Source organism: Leiobunum rupestre, chromosome 4, assembly GCF_980474605.1.
Source record: "Leiobunum rupestre chromosome 4, qqLeiRupe1.1.hap1, whole genome shotgun sequence".
NCBI classification, from domain to species: Eukaryota; Metazoa; Arthropoda; class Arachnida; order Opiliones; family Sclerosomatidae; genus Leiobunum; species Leiobunum rupestre.
The window spans coordinates 62,046,320-62,061,017 of NC_143387.1; the positions used below are offsets into that span (position 1 = coordinate 62,046,320).

A 14,698-nucleotide genomic window follows, 5' to 3' on the forward strand; every position below is an offset into this window, starting at 1 on the left:
ACAAGTTCAAATAGAAATCCCCCCCCCCCCCAGAAATAAAATAACGCCCTTTTGAAGTTCGGAAGAATGATGTAATTTTTATCGTAATCGTCAGTCGTTACATTTGGATCGCTTTCGCGCGACACAGATGTTTACAGCATAGTGATTATAGCCTACTGTCTATAGTAACTTTAAATAGGTTACCTTGGTAATTCCACCCCCCTCCCTCCTTGTTCATACTCACCGGCAGCCAGCGGGTCCCCACTCCCCACATGCTGAGCTTGACGGTGATCGTTGACAGCTTCTTCACTGTTGATTTTTACCTCTCCGAGGGGACAAAGTCCCCTAGGAGGGGTTATACAACGACCGTGTCTGTCTGTGGGTCTGTGGGTGGGTCTGTGGGTGGGTCTGTGGGTGGGTCTGTGGGTGGGTCTGTGGGTGTGTCTGTCTGTCAGGACTGCGAACGCGTTCGCATTTTCGGTGCAAAGTGTAATCACTGCGTACGCAGTTTCTCAAAGGGTTGGCAAAACCACCGTGCGACGGTGAGCGTTAACGGATGCATTTGCGGTTTGGTTTGGATGGTGTTTTTTCACTCACCGTCGTGACGGTTTGGTGTATTACGTTTTTGTAATGTTTATGCGTAGGTTGTGAGTGTTGAATTTGTTGTGTTTGTGTTCTGATGGATGTGCATGTTGAGTCTGTTGTGTTTATATGGGCGTTTTCTCTCCAACTTCTTCTTAATGACTTTGGGACGGACCGAGTGCTGAGTGTAATGCTACCTCTCAACGTTCAATGGCAGGGTTTCCACCAGTTGTACACGGTATTCGTCTTAGTATCAATTTGCGATCGCATCGGGCGGGATTTGAACCCGAGACCTCCTGATTGACAGGCGGACGTTCTACCACAGAACCACCGACACTTGTTACGCCTTATTGAAAATTAGACCTTCAGCTTTATCGGAAGCGTATTTAATAGAGTACGAAATTTTGGTTTAATTGAAATAGAATTGAAATTGAAATTATTGCATCGAAGAAATTCTAATTTAGCGTTTCTCTATTGATTAAAAACAAATGCGCCACCCAGGTTTCGAACCCAGACCATTCGGCTTGGCAGTCGAGCGCTCTACCACAGAACCACCGATAGCTGCTTAGATTCACTGAAATTAAGACAGGCATCGTAAGCATAATAGGTAATAAAGTCTTTTTTTATTAATGAATTTATGAAGGCCTAATCTGGTATTTTTTAAAGGTTAAATCTTGTTTTAGCGCAGTCAGCCGAGATTAGAGGGTTAAAGGGTAGACCCTGTGGGTAGTCCACTTTCTTAACGACCTATATATAGTTCTGTTAATTCAAAGGAGATAATTTAACGTTAATTGCTTTAAAAGCTGGCGGTTAGTCAAGTGGCTCTCTGTGCTTTGTTGATGGTAAGGTTTTTGCTTCTTGTAAATACATTTGGTGTGGATATTTGGATATCTACGATTTCTTGGGTGTGCGAGTCATTATATGATATTGGAAATTGGACGGCATTGGTCTTTTTCATGTGGTATGCGTCACAACGTCAACAGGAAGTGAACGAGTTGTCCACTACCAGATATCTACGGTATCTTCATCAAGGGCGAGTGTTGAAATAAAATGAGCGTTAAAGATGCGGCAAGTATTTCGTAAGCGAGTAATTCCAAAAAGCCTCTGTAGATATTTCTTTCATTAAAATTTGCGTCGTATTATATTTAACTGATAAACTTGTTCTGTAAAAGGGTTTAATTCAATTGTGCATTGTTATAGTACGTCTAACGTACTGTTGTAACTACTTAACTTATGATATTCTGAATAAATTAAAATTGGTCGTTTCGTCTCAATTATTTTAATTATAATTAAAATTTTATACCGGGCGGGATAGAAATGGGTTAATATTTTTAACAAATAACTCTAAATTGCGGAGATATATCTTTAAGGGTTATCACGAGAAATTAATACCACTAGGGACAATTCTACCGAGGAGAGGTATATTTTGGCTTGCCAACTTGTTGTTACCCGCACAAACTAGACATTAGAATTATTCAAACATTATACAACGACCGTGTCTGTCTGTGGGTCTGTGGGTGGGTCTGTGGGTGGGTCTGTCTGTCTGTCAGGACTGCGAACGCGTTCGCATTTTCGGTGCAAAGTGTAATCACTGCGTACGCAGTTTCTCAAAGGGTTGGCAAAACCACCGTGTGACGGTGAGCGTTAACGGATGCATTTGCGGTTTGGTTTGGATGGTGTTTTTTCGCTCACCGTCGTGACGGTTTGGTGTATTACGTTTTTGTAATGTTTATGCGTAGGTTGTGAGTGTTGAATTTGTTGTGTTTGTGTTCTGATGTTTGTGCATGTTGAGTCTGTTGTGTTTATATGGGCGTTTTCTCTCCAACTTCTTCTTAATGACTTTGGGACGGACCGAGTGCTGAGTGTAATGCTACCTCTCAACGTCCAATGGCAGGGTTTCCACCAGTTGTACACGGTATTCGTCTTAGTATCAATTTGCGATCGCATCGGGCGGGATTTGAACCCGAGACCTCCTGATTGACAGGCGGACGTTCTACCACAGAACCACCGACACTTGTTACGCCTTATTGAAAATTAGACCTTCAGCTTTATCGGAAGCGTATTTAATAGAGTACGAAATTTTGGTTTAATTGAAATAGAATTGAAATTGAAATTATTGCATCGAAGAAATTCTAATTTAGCGTTTCTCTATTGATTAAAAACAAATGCGCCACCCAGGTTTCGAACCCAGACCATTCGGCTTGGCAGTCGAGCGCTCTACCACAGAACCACCGATAGCTGCTTAGATTCACTGAAATTAAGACAGGCATCGTAAGCATAATAGGTAATAAAGTCATTTTTTATTAATGAATTTATGAAGGCCTAATCTGGTATTTTTTAAAGGTTAAATCTTGTTTTAGCGCAGTCAGCCGAGATTAGAGGGTTAAAGGGTAGACCCTGTGGGTGGTCCACTTTTTTAACGACCTATATATAGTTCTGTTAATTCAAAGGAGATAATTTAACGTTAATTGCTTTAAGAGCTGGCGGTTAGTCAAGTGGCTCTCTGTGCTTTGTTGATGGTAAGATTTTTGCTTCTTGTAAATACATTTGGTGTGGATATTTGGATATCTACGATTTCTAACGCAGTCAATGATTTCTTGGGTGTGCGAGTCATTATATGATATTGGAAATTGGACGGCATTGGTCTTTTTCATGTGGTATGCGTCACAACGTCAACAGGAAGTGAACGAGTCGTCCACTACCAGATATCTACGGTATCTTCATCAAGGGCGAGTGTTGAAATAAAATGAGCGTTAAAGATGCGGCAAGTATTTCGTAAGAGAGTAATTCCAAAAAGCCTCTGTAGATATTTCTTTCATTAAAATTTGCTTCGTATTATATTTAACTGATAAACTTGTTCTGTAAAAGGGTTTAATTCAATTGTGCATTGTTATAGTACGTCTAACTTACTGTTGTAACTACTTAACTTATGATATTCTGAATAAATTAAAATTGGTCGTTTCGTCTCAATTATTTTAATTATAATTAAAATTTTATACCGGGCGGGATAGAAATGGGTTAATATTTTTAACAAATAACTCTAAATTGCGGAGATATATCTTTAAGGGTTATCTCGATAAATTAATACCACTAGGGACAATTCTTCCGAGGAGAGGTATATTTTGGCTTGCCAACTTGTTATTATTACTAAAATTCGGTGTGAAATAAAAACGAAAAGAACGCTATTAGTTTCAAAACCAGGTATCTAAAAAATATTATTTAAATTTGAAAAAGATTTATAACGTAATGCTTTTTAAAAATAGAAAATAATCGATAACTTTGTAACTATACATTGGCCGCTATTTGTAATATTTATATTTTTAGTGTAAAGGAAGTTTGAAAAACGGCAAAAAAGAAAATTCGCGTAAATCGAGTTACCTCAATTTGGAACTAAAACAGTTTTAATATTGGCACAGGCTGGCCATTATATTAATTCCAACCCCTCCCTTTTTTTCTGAAAAAAATTATTATTTAAAAACCTTGAATCTTCGCAATTAGCTTGATCATTTGATGATATGGTTATTTTTGTCGATGTCATAAACAATGGACAAAATCGAAGATGGTTATATGCAAAGATATTGTATTATATTTTACATATACATAAAAAATAATCTTATTATTAACTTGTTCATACCGTCAAATGTGAAGTTTAATTTTTGAAATGTTTGCTCTTCGCGATTTACCGTAAACGAACTCTGTCGTCGTTCACTGTGATTAAAATCCCGGTGTAGGTAGTCAGGAGCGGCGTTAGGGGTAGGCAACACGAGCTATAGCCTACTTTTGTGTTCAAATAGGGGCCCACAAATCGATCTGACGGGGCCACATCAAGTCGATTTTTAAATTCAAATAAAAAATATGTGATGATGGTTAATACTGTAAAATTTTAAAAACCGCACTAATATCAAATAATAAATAAATTACCTGAATTTGCAAAATTGAATTTTAAGTCAATATATAGAGGGGCCCAATATTGAGGAACAGGGGGCCCACAAATGATAAACATTATTAGCCTACACCTAAGAATCTTCTGGCACCGCCCCTGTAGGTAGTTGCTAAAACTGTCTATTAAATTCTGGAGATTTACAAATGAGTTGGATTAGGGGTTAGTAAATGTCCACTTGTTTTTATGGTACCGATCATTAATTTAAGTTGAGAGCGCGCTAATATTTTCCTTTAAAGTAGCGCGAGCCACAATCCCCTAAAAATGAAGAAACGCGTACCGCGTAGCCCATTTCACCTGCCAAGTTTGTCAAGACCAAAAGAATGTATACTAGCGCCTATTGTTATAATTTGTGGCTTTTAATATTTAATAAAGCTCTTTTAACACTAAACGGAATATTTGCAGTCTAGTTTATCGTTGGATAAATTCGGAAGAACCTTTGAATTTTATTCAATCGGAGATATCATTAACTACGGACATTTAGAGTACCCTTCATTTTATTAATAAAAAAGTAAATAATAAACCCATAGCCGAGTAATAGTTTAATGTTTGATTTTTGAAATTTTTGCTCGCCGCGCTGTGAGCGATTTGCGTAAACGAACTTTACCGTCGCTCACCGTGATCAAAATCCGCGCGTAGCTAGCGCTCAAATCTGAGCGAACTATTCCTTGTCTCGGTAATTTTCCCTCAACGCTGCGTCAGCGCTTTCTACTGAGGGTACTAACGCGTCGCTTAAAAGTGAGGGGGCTAACCCGTCGATGGGGGAATCTCCCTCAGCGCGCCGTCAGCCATCAACGCCGGAGCGAACTATTCGGCGCTCGCCCAGAGGCTGCTCAATTTAGCCCTCTCGCTGAACAAGAGCAGCTGGAATTCGAATTTGAAGCGCTCGCTCATTACTGCAGGATTTTCAAAAACGAGTGCTCACTATTTTTGCCCACCTCTGCGTACAGGTGCCGTTTTAGTGGAATGATTTTGTATAAATTTGCTCAAAAAGTTGATAATGCCAAGGAAACTTTGGAGCTCCTTTTTTGTAGTCGGAGGTGGAATGGCGTGGATGGCTTTAATTCGGTCGGGATGGATGCGTACTCCGGTAGTGGATATAATATGGCCTAGGTAAACAGCTTCCGGGCGAGCCAATTGGAGTTTTTTCATACTAAACTTGATACCAGACTGACGTGCTCTGACGAGGACAGCTCGAAGTACAGCATTGTGTTGTGTTAAGTTCAAAACAGCAATTAACAAGTCATCAATGGATATGTATACCCGTGGGAGATCATGAAATATGGTGACCATGTGTCGTTGAAAAATCTCCGATGCACTTGCAATGCTATACGGGAGGTGAGGGTAGCAAAAGCGTCCATAAATTGTGGCAAATGTGCACAATAAAGAACTTTCTTCCGTTAGACGGATTTGCCAGAAGGCAGAAGAAACATCCAACACCGTGAAAAGAGTGCTTCCGTGTAATTAACTATAAATTTCTTGAGATGTGGCGAGCTTGAAGTGTTCGAAGAGAAGAGCTTCATTAAGGTTTCGTGGATCTAGGCAAACCCGGATTGTGCCATCTGGTTTGGGAACGATAACCAATGCATGAACCCACTCAGTGGGTTCAGTCACTGGCCGAATGATGTGCAACTTGATCATGCGTTCCAATTCTTGTTTGAGTGGTATGCGGTAAGCATATGGAACACTACGTGGAGAAACTGTCACAGGTTGTACATGAGGCTTTAGTGTGATTTGATGGACACCAGGTAAGCATCCCAAAGGGCCAAAGACATCGTTAAATTCCTCTATCAGTCTCTGAGGAGTGTCATTCGGGTTTGTGTAAGGAGTGAATGAGGGTGGGATCATGAGTGACGGGAATAGTCTGTTCCTTGATGGAAGAACTTTCGTCTGGTGGGATATCAAGGCGTTTTACCAACCCCAGATAGGTGGATGTAGTATCTCCAATTATCAGAATGGTGTTCAATCTGGTTATGTAGAAAGAACATTTCTGTGAGGCTGTGGTAGCAGTGCATAATAGATCAACCATGACTACCATCGGTACTTGTTGTCGGTTGTATGCCATTACTATGTTCTCGGAAGGCCTGATCGGAGGAGGCGCCTGAAGTTCATAATATAGTGATGCCGGTAGTACATTCACTTGAGAACCTGTGTCGATCTTGAATTGTATGTGTAAATTGTGTATGTGGATAGGGGAGATCCAGTCTTTTGGTTGCATGGTGAATGTAGAATCAACTGTGAGGAACGCAATGTGGAATGGATCCATGTCCTGATAGGATTGAGGGGTGAGAGGTGATTATGCAGTTGATGATAGTTCAAGTGGAAATTGTTCTACGTAGTGATATGTGGTGTCATAGTCCAGTTGAGAATCAATGCCATATAGAGGAAATTGTGCCTGGGAAGTATGATGAACCGCGTGAGGATATATTGAGTCATTCGCCTGATGATTGGGTAAGTAGTGTTCAGGGGCAAGGTGAGCTTCATGAAGGTTGAGCGAACGACAAGCTTTTGCAAAATGATTCAGTCCACCGCATTTGTCACAAATTTTGTTGTGAGCTGGGCATGTGCGATATGGGTGAGAAGCGAGACAACGGTTGCAGAGCGACGGAGTGGCTGAATAGGGTCTACCCCGAGTGTAGGAAGTAGGACGGTTCTGAAATCTGGAGTTGTGGTTGGATTGATGAGGTTGAGGCATTGAGGTGCGATGTCGCCAACCACAGTTGCGTGGAGAGAATGCTTGAGACTGAATGGCATCTAGAGGTAGAGCTTGTGGGGTTGTAGGCGTAATAGGAGAGAAAAGGCCTGCTGTGGAGGCTAGTGCATCAGTGGCTGAGGTATGTGATGTGGAAGTCTCTTCGGCCCTACAAATTTGAATGGCTTGTGTTAGCGTCAGATTTGACTTTGCAAATAATTTTTTGCGGAGTTCTTTTTTATTTATGCCCACAACAATCATTGTGCAGGTGAGCGAATCTCGAAGATTGCCAAAGTCACAGTGAGCAGCTCTGGTTTTCAGGTCCGTGACAAAGGCGTCAAATGATTGACTAGGAGCTTGTTGGGTAGTAAAAAAGCGATAACGAGACATTTCAATATTTCTGTATGGAGCAAAATAGGACGTGTATCCATCACACACGGCTTGAAAAGTGCGTAATTGGCCTTGGGGTAATGCAGGTAGATCCAGTATTTTATAAATTTTACGACCTTCATCACCGATGCTGTAAAGGAGGGTGTTGATTTTAGTGACATCAGGTTTGGCTGTGAGCTCAGTGGCCTCAGAGAATATTTGAAATTGTTCCAGCCAAACCGCCCAAGAATCTGCCGGTTCATTTCCCAATTGTAATTCCGGCGGTGGAGGAAACGTTGTGGTAGTAGTAGCCATACGCAGAGAGAAGGGCGAGGTTTGCCGCCCAAAAGTATGAAAGTTTTGGTTTAGGCGGGAAAACCAAGGGTTAGGAGCACGGAATTATGACCTACTAGTAAATTTGAACGCCAGGATACTAGTAATATATTAAAATACTTCTGACACCATGTTAAATCGGTTAAACTGTTATTGAGTGACTAATTACAAGAGCTAAGTTTGAAGCGACTTTATTTACTCTCCTGCCACACTGGTCCCCCCTGGTGGCCAGTCCTACAAAGTATATCACGTGACACTACTGGCCACAGGTCCAGTTTAAAAAAAATCCTGTCTCCAACTCAACAAATACTGTCGCGCAAAAAAAACGGTAGGTCCTGGAAGGTGGATTTGGATCTCTATTTATTCTACCACATTGGTGCAACCGGGAGAACCTCCTTCAACTTTTGCAGACGACGGGGGAGACAAACGAGCCTAGCGAGGCAGCGACTGCGAGCATGGCGCTATATAGCGTCCAAGCTCCGAGGCGAGCGCACGAAACACACAGACGGGTTGGAGAAAGGACAATATTTTCGTTGAAAACCGCAAAAAGCGCGAGGCAGCATTTTAGACAGATTTAATCGGCGTCACACTGAAAAATAATCGGCGGTGGCGGCGGCGGCGCGCCGACTAAATTTTAAAATTGTCGGCGGCGTTGAAAAAAAGTCGGCGTCGGCGGCGCGCCGGCGCGTTCTTCGGCGGCGTCGGGGTCTACTAGAAACGCTGGTACCTGAAGACCTATTGGGGAACGAAATCGACGAAGTAGAAAAATACAGAGAAGCGATCATTGAAAGGCAGACTACGCTAGAGAAATTCTTTCAAGACCTGGAAGAAGAGGAAGTATCCCGAAAAGAGAATATCAAGGAGAATTATGACGAAAACCAAGGTAAAATCATGGTCAACCTCCCTCGAGTAACGATACCGCAGTTTAATGGCGACCCTACGCAATGGCGAAGTTTTTGGGATCAGTTTAGCGCAGCTATTCACGGAAAAAATGGCATCGGAAACGTTACCAAGTTCGTCTACTTGAAATCCTATATGGAAGGAAAAGCTTTCAACACGATATCTGGACTTCCGCTTACAGAAGAAAACTACATCGACGCTGTCGAACTATTGGAGAAACGATACGGACGAAAAGGAGTGGCCATCAGTAGATATCTGGATAAAATAACCAGATTAGATCCGATCAGAAAATCCACGGACATTTCCGGATTGAGGTCACTCTATGATATATGTGATGTCCAGGTCAAGTGTCTCGAAGCATTAGGAATTCCTCAAGCAAGTTACGGATATCTTTTTTGCCACATCGTAATTCAGCTTTTCCCTCACGATATGGCGCTGGAGTATTCAAGACAATTGGACGAGGCCGATGATGACTACGATGCAAGCGTTCTGATGGAGTACTTGAGAAAAGAAGTGGAGTGCCGAGAACGAGCTGCAGTGCTTAATAGGCCAATATGAGACCATAGTGACGACGCTAAGAAAGTAAGATTCCATTCAAAAGCTGATGTCGGGACCTCCAGATCAAGCGCATTTCCAATGAGAAGCAAAATACCCACAGCGTCGATCCTGAACGTAGCTGTAGCTGATGCAGATACCTGTTGTTATTGCAATAGCGATCACAAGCCGGAAGACTGCACGAGTGCAACGCTGGAACTAATTATGGAGTTGCTGACCCATCAAGATAGATGTTTTCTATGTCTTAAACCGAGACATACCGCTCGACGCTGTAAATCAAAAAACAGATGTAAGAAATGCCAAAGGCGACATCACGTATCAATATGCCGAGACATTCATGGAGAAAAACCAAGAACTTCGGAAAAAGAACTACAATCGTCTGTGAAAAATAATGAATTGGTATCTATGGCGGCGAGCTGTCCGACGCAAGATTTTCACGGTCAGCAAGTACTCCTTCAAACAATCGTTGTATATGCAGAAGGGATTAATGGGAAACAGCCGATACGATGTCTCTTGGATAACGGCGCTCAGAGGTCCTTCATAACTAAAGACGTAGTCGAAAGACTTCAATTGCCAATCATTGGAGAAGGTACCAATTCCGTTGGAGGTTTCGAAACAGAGAAATCATCAGCATCGACCAGAAGGAAAGTCAAGGTCCTTCTACGGGGCCTGAACAATAGCGGCGCTAAGGGTGGGCTGAAGTGGGCTTTAGCCCCCCTGCAATTCTGAGAGGGGCCACATATTTATATTAAAAGGGCCACATATTTGAATGTATGAATTTTCTTTATCTCTAGAAATTGGTTTTATTGCCAAGAAACATTTTCTGGAAAAAAATTTCAAAATCAATTTGTTTACTCAATAAGATAGTAGACCATAAACAGATAGATTCGGGAGGAAGAGAACGGAAATTGGGAGAAAGTTGAATGGACAATAGAAAGAAAAGAAAGGGAATTTAGTTAAATAACCCGGGCATGCACATGTCCCCTCCAGGTCGGATACAAGGTAAACGCGACGAGAGCCGCACCAAGAAAACGACCTTGCTCTTCTCGCTTCCTGGAAAATGTATAAGGGGTCACTAAATTTGTAAAATGGAGTGTAGTTACACCCCATGGTTGTAAGGGCCACAAAATTCTTAGGGGCCACAAAATAATTAGCCCACCTGTGAAAAAACCTTAGCGCCGCTACTGGGCCTGAATGATCCGACAAGTAGTATCGAGATGTCCGTATTCGTGAGCCCGAAGATACTAGGAGCAGTTATCGGTATGCCAGATAACGATATCAGAGAAACAATGGCGAAGAGAGGTATCCAATTGGCGGACAAGTCCGAAGTAAATGGTCAACCTGTAAGAAGAGAGCTGTCTATGCTAATAGCAGGGGACTACTATTGGAAGATAGTCACCGGCGTGATTGACGGACTCTCTCGTCACTTTGGAAAGTCGACTAGGATGGGCAGTTCAAAGGCCAACTCTGATGTCTTCGAACGTATTTGCTCAGGGTGTCGTCGTGATGAATTCGATAGTTGAAGAGGAAGAAGAAAAAGACGAGATGAGTCTAAAGGCGTTCTGGGAGCTTGAGTCCTTAGGGATCCTGGATGAAGAAGCTATATCAAGAACGGATGAAGAGTTAATCCTGAATCATAATTCTAATATAAAGATTCAAGACGGACGATATGAAGTTAAATTACTATGGAAGTAATTTCGCATTGGCCAGTCGACGCATGCAAGGCCTCGTGAAGAAATGTCAGCGAAACCCTACATTATACCAGCGCTATCAAGAAACGTTTGATGACTACCAACAACAGGGTATCGTAGAGGAAGTCCCACATGAGCTGATCCAGTCCGAAGAGCCGAAGTACTACATACCGCATTTTCCTGTAATACGAGAAGATAAAGAGACAACGAAGTTCCGTATCGTCTTTGACGCAGCGGCGCACGAAAAGGGATGTCCATCATTGAACTCTCTACTTAACCCTGGGCTGAACTTGAATCCCGACTTACTAGCGTTACTCATCCGTTTCCGAAGAAACAAAATAGCTCTCATGGCAGACATTGAGAAAGCGTTCTTGATGATAACGCTGGCCGTACCAGACCGAGAATTCACGAGATTTCTTTGGATCAAGTCCCTACCAAAGGGAAGCGAACCCGTAAAATTCATTCACCTGCGCATGACAAGGGTCTTGTTCGGGGTCTGTTCAAGTCCATTTCACTTGGCCGCAGTATTGAAGTATCACTTCGACCGGTATAAGGACCAGTATCCTGAGACAGTAAAAGAACTCGAAAAAAGTAACTATGTGGACGATCTCATATCAGGAAAGCCGAATGTCGAAGAAGCGAAGATACTTTACCATCAATCCAAGGACATTCTCTGACGAGCTGGAATTAATTTGAGAAAATGGACATCAAATTCTGAGGAGCTAGTAAAACACTGGAGAGACCAAGGAGTTCAAGAAGAGAAATCTTTGGTCCCGAATTTAGAAAAATCCCCGCTGCCCCTCAAGGTCCTCGGCATCTCCTGGAATTCTCAGGCAGATACTCTGGTCTTTGACGTATCGACTCTCCAAAAATTTCTGAAGACAAGAAAAAATACGAAGAGAAGTGTTTTGCAAGCGGCGGCTCGAGTCTTCGATCCCATTGGTTTCCTGTCTCCATTCTTGGTACGTGTCAAATGTCTCTTTCAAAAGCTATGGCTGGCTGGCTTGGACTGGGATTCTGAACTGCCAAGTTTTCTAACAGAGGAATGGAATAAATGGTGTCACGAACTCTATGATTTACGTCATGTCTCGATCCCACGATGGTACTATCAAGATTGTGAAGAAAGAAACTTCTCGAAAGAAATCCATCTATTCGGCGACGCAAGCAAGCAAGCTTATGGAGCCGTGGCATACCTAAGATACGAGACAGTTACTGGAAAGATTGGAGTCAGTCTGCTTTCATCAAAAACCAGAGCCGCTCCAATAAAAGAATTAAAAATACCTCGTCTGGAGTTGATCGCAGCATTCTCGATTACTGAGTTATTTGTTTGGCGTTTTTAACGGCGAGATCACCACTTATTATTTTTGGACCGACTCCACCATCGTCGTTCAATGGATCCAAAGATTGGCTAGAGAGTGGAAACCTTTCGTAGCAAACAGGATTGCCGAAATTCACAAGTTAACAGAGCCGTCGTCCTGGGGTCACTGCGCTGGAAAGACCAATCCCGCGGATCTGCCGTCCCGAGGATGCTCCGTAAACGAACTCATGTCAAACAGAATCTGGTGGAATGGACCTCGATGGCTTCTACAAGAAAAATGGACGTGGCCGAGAAATTCGAAGTTTTCCAACGACAATCAAGAAGTAGAAGAAGAGAGGCGAACTATTGAAATGCCCGGTCTCGTGCAAGAAAGTGAACCCGTCATGGATCTGCAAAAATACAGCTCAGTAACTCGAGTACTTCGAGTAACTTCCTGGATTCTACGTTGGCGAAACAATACAAGGAACCAAAGAAGAACTGGTCCCCTAGCAACAGAAGAAATAGAAAATTCACGTAAAAAATGGATACGTCAAGTCCAACAAGAGTCATTTCTAGAAGAAGTCGCGTGTTTGCTAAACAATCAACCGTTACCAAAGAACTCAAAAATCCTTCAATTTTGTCCATTTCTACTAGATGGCATGCTTCGATTTGGAGGACGTTTGCAGAACTCAAATCTCGAATATCAAGTCAAACATCCATACCTTCTACCATCAAAACACAGGTTTTCCGAGCTCTTAGTAAAAGAAAGCCATTGCGCCATGATGCACGGAGGTCTAAATGCTACCTTGACGCAACTAAGGGAGAGTTACTGGATACTTCAAGGTCGTCAGATGGTGAAGAGGATAATTGGAAGATGAACGGTTTGTCGGCGTTTCAGCGTCAAGGCTGGAGATCAAATTACCGCCCTCCCGCCTTTCCAAAGAGTCAACGAGGCGCCTCCATTTGTGACAACCGGAATCGACTTCACCGGTCCTTTAAAAACTGTAAGGCTGGAAGATTCCAAGAAGGTCTACATCGCTCTCTTTACTTGTGGAGTAACCCGAGCCATTCACTTGGAGTTGGTGTCTGATATGAGCGCCGACAAGTTTATGATGGCTTTCCGAAGATTTGTGGCTCGAAGAGGAATTTGTTCAAACGTATATTCATTCTGATAATGCAAAGTCCTTTAAGAAAACCGACCGAGATCTTGAAAAACTTTACCGGAATATCGAAGAAAAGCCGTTTCAAGAATATCTGGGCCACAAGGGAATAGCATGGAGATATATCACGGAGTACGCTGCCTGGTGGGGCGGTTTTTGGGAACGGCTTGTCCGTTCCGTGAAAACCTTGTTAAAGAAAACCATTGGGAATAATGCGATGTCCTTCGAAGAACTAGCAATGAGTCTTACTGAAATTGAGGCAGTCGTCAACTCAAGACCGTTGACGTATACAACGCCACCGACCCAAACGAGCCATTCCCGTTGACTCCCTCACACTTTCTCATTGGTCAACGAGCCACTTCGATTCCCGATCATTCCTTCAAGAGACCAGCCGTCAACGCCAACGAGAGACGGCTGATTCAGCGACTTAAACATCGTCAAGCCGTTCTGAACCATTTCTGGCATCACTGGCGCAACAACTACCTACTAGAACTTCGCTCGGCCCACAGCAGCAAAGCAGTAACCAGCACCGTTCCTTTCAAGGTGAACGATGTCGTACTCTTGGGCGATGAAAAACTACCTCGACAAGTATGGCGTATCGGACGTATTACCGAAGTCTTTCCTGGACGTGATGGAAAGGTTCGAGCGTGCAGTCTAAGGCTACCTGGTGGCGTCACAGCAAAAAGAGCCGTTCAACACCTATACAACTTAGAAATCAGCGAAGTATCATGAACAATCATTGTCCATCGGGCGGAGGATGTTGCGATTACGTAAACAAAAAAAAAATAGAAAAACTCTAAAAAGGTTTAATTTAAAAGAAATAAGCGTTAGTTAAAATTAATGTTTATTATCTTGATAAGATAAGGTCGAACTCAATACTTTTTTAATAAGCTGTATATAAACCCAGTTTCAATTGTAGTATTCACTCATATTTTTCCATACAAATGTTGTATCTTCAACGCAACTCAATGAAAGAGTTAAGAAAACAAATTTTGTTAAAAGTAATTGCCTGTCTAGTCATTTCCAACAGCTATGTCACCAGTCCACTTATGATTCAGCGAAAGACGTGACAGTGTCTCCTTTCCAGAACTGGAGTAACTACCATCCTTCAACTTAATAGTATCCAGATGTTTTGTATTGTCATGTGCCATAATTTTCATTAGTTTGGCTGTAGTGGGAATATCAAAGATACTCTCACAA

The 14,698-nt window shown here is 42.4% G+C and overlaps 2 protein-coding genes across 2 annotated transcripts; both read left to right on the plus strand.

The window, feature by feature from the left end:
* The first annotated feature begins 8,786 nt into the window (after nucleotides 1-8,786).
* LOC149948645 (uncharacterized) lies at nucleotides 8,787-9,353 on the plus strand. Its single transcript, XM_090171123.1, has one exon. The coding sequence runs from the start codon at nucleotides 8,787-8,789 to the stop codon at nucleotides 9,351-9,353; it is 567 nt and encodes a 188-aa protein (XP_090027249.1).
* A 78-nt stretch (nucleotides 9,354-9,431) lies between these two features.
* Nucleotides 9,432-14,615, plus strand: LOC149948646 (uncharacterized). The gene is made up of 9 exons (XM_090171124.1): nucleotides 9,432-10,041; nucleotides 10,527-10,693; nucleotides 10,845-11,024; nucleotides 11,116-11,632; nucleotides 11,825-12,267; nucleotides 12,344-13,192; nucleotides 13,244-13,443; nucleotides 13,762-14,086; nucleotides 14,418-14,615. The coding sequence occupies exons 1-9, from the start codon at nucleotides 9,432-9,434 to the stop codon at nucleotides 14,613-14,615; spliced, it is 3,489 nt and encodes a 1,162-aa protein (XP_090027250.1).
* The last annotated feature ends 83 nt before the right edge of the window (nucleotides 14,616-14,698 follow it).

Coding starts and splice junctions, on each gene's coding strand:
- LOC149948646 (XM_090171124.1), top strand. CDS start 9,432: ATGAGAAGCAAAATACCCACAGCGTCGATCCTGAACGTAGCTGTAGCT. Junction 11,633..11,824: donor AGTAAAAGAACTCGAAAAAA/GTAACTATGTGG, acceptor TCCCGAATTTAG/AAAAATCCCCGCTGCCCCTC. Junction 13,444..13,761: donor TCTGATATGAGCGCCGACAA/GTTTATGATGGC, acceptor AAATTGAGGCAG/TCGTCAACTCAAGACCGTTG.
- LOC149948645 (XM_090171123.1), top strand. CDS start 8,787: ATGGTCAACCTCCCTCGAGTAACGATACCGCAGTTTAATGGCGACCCT.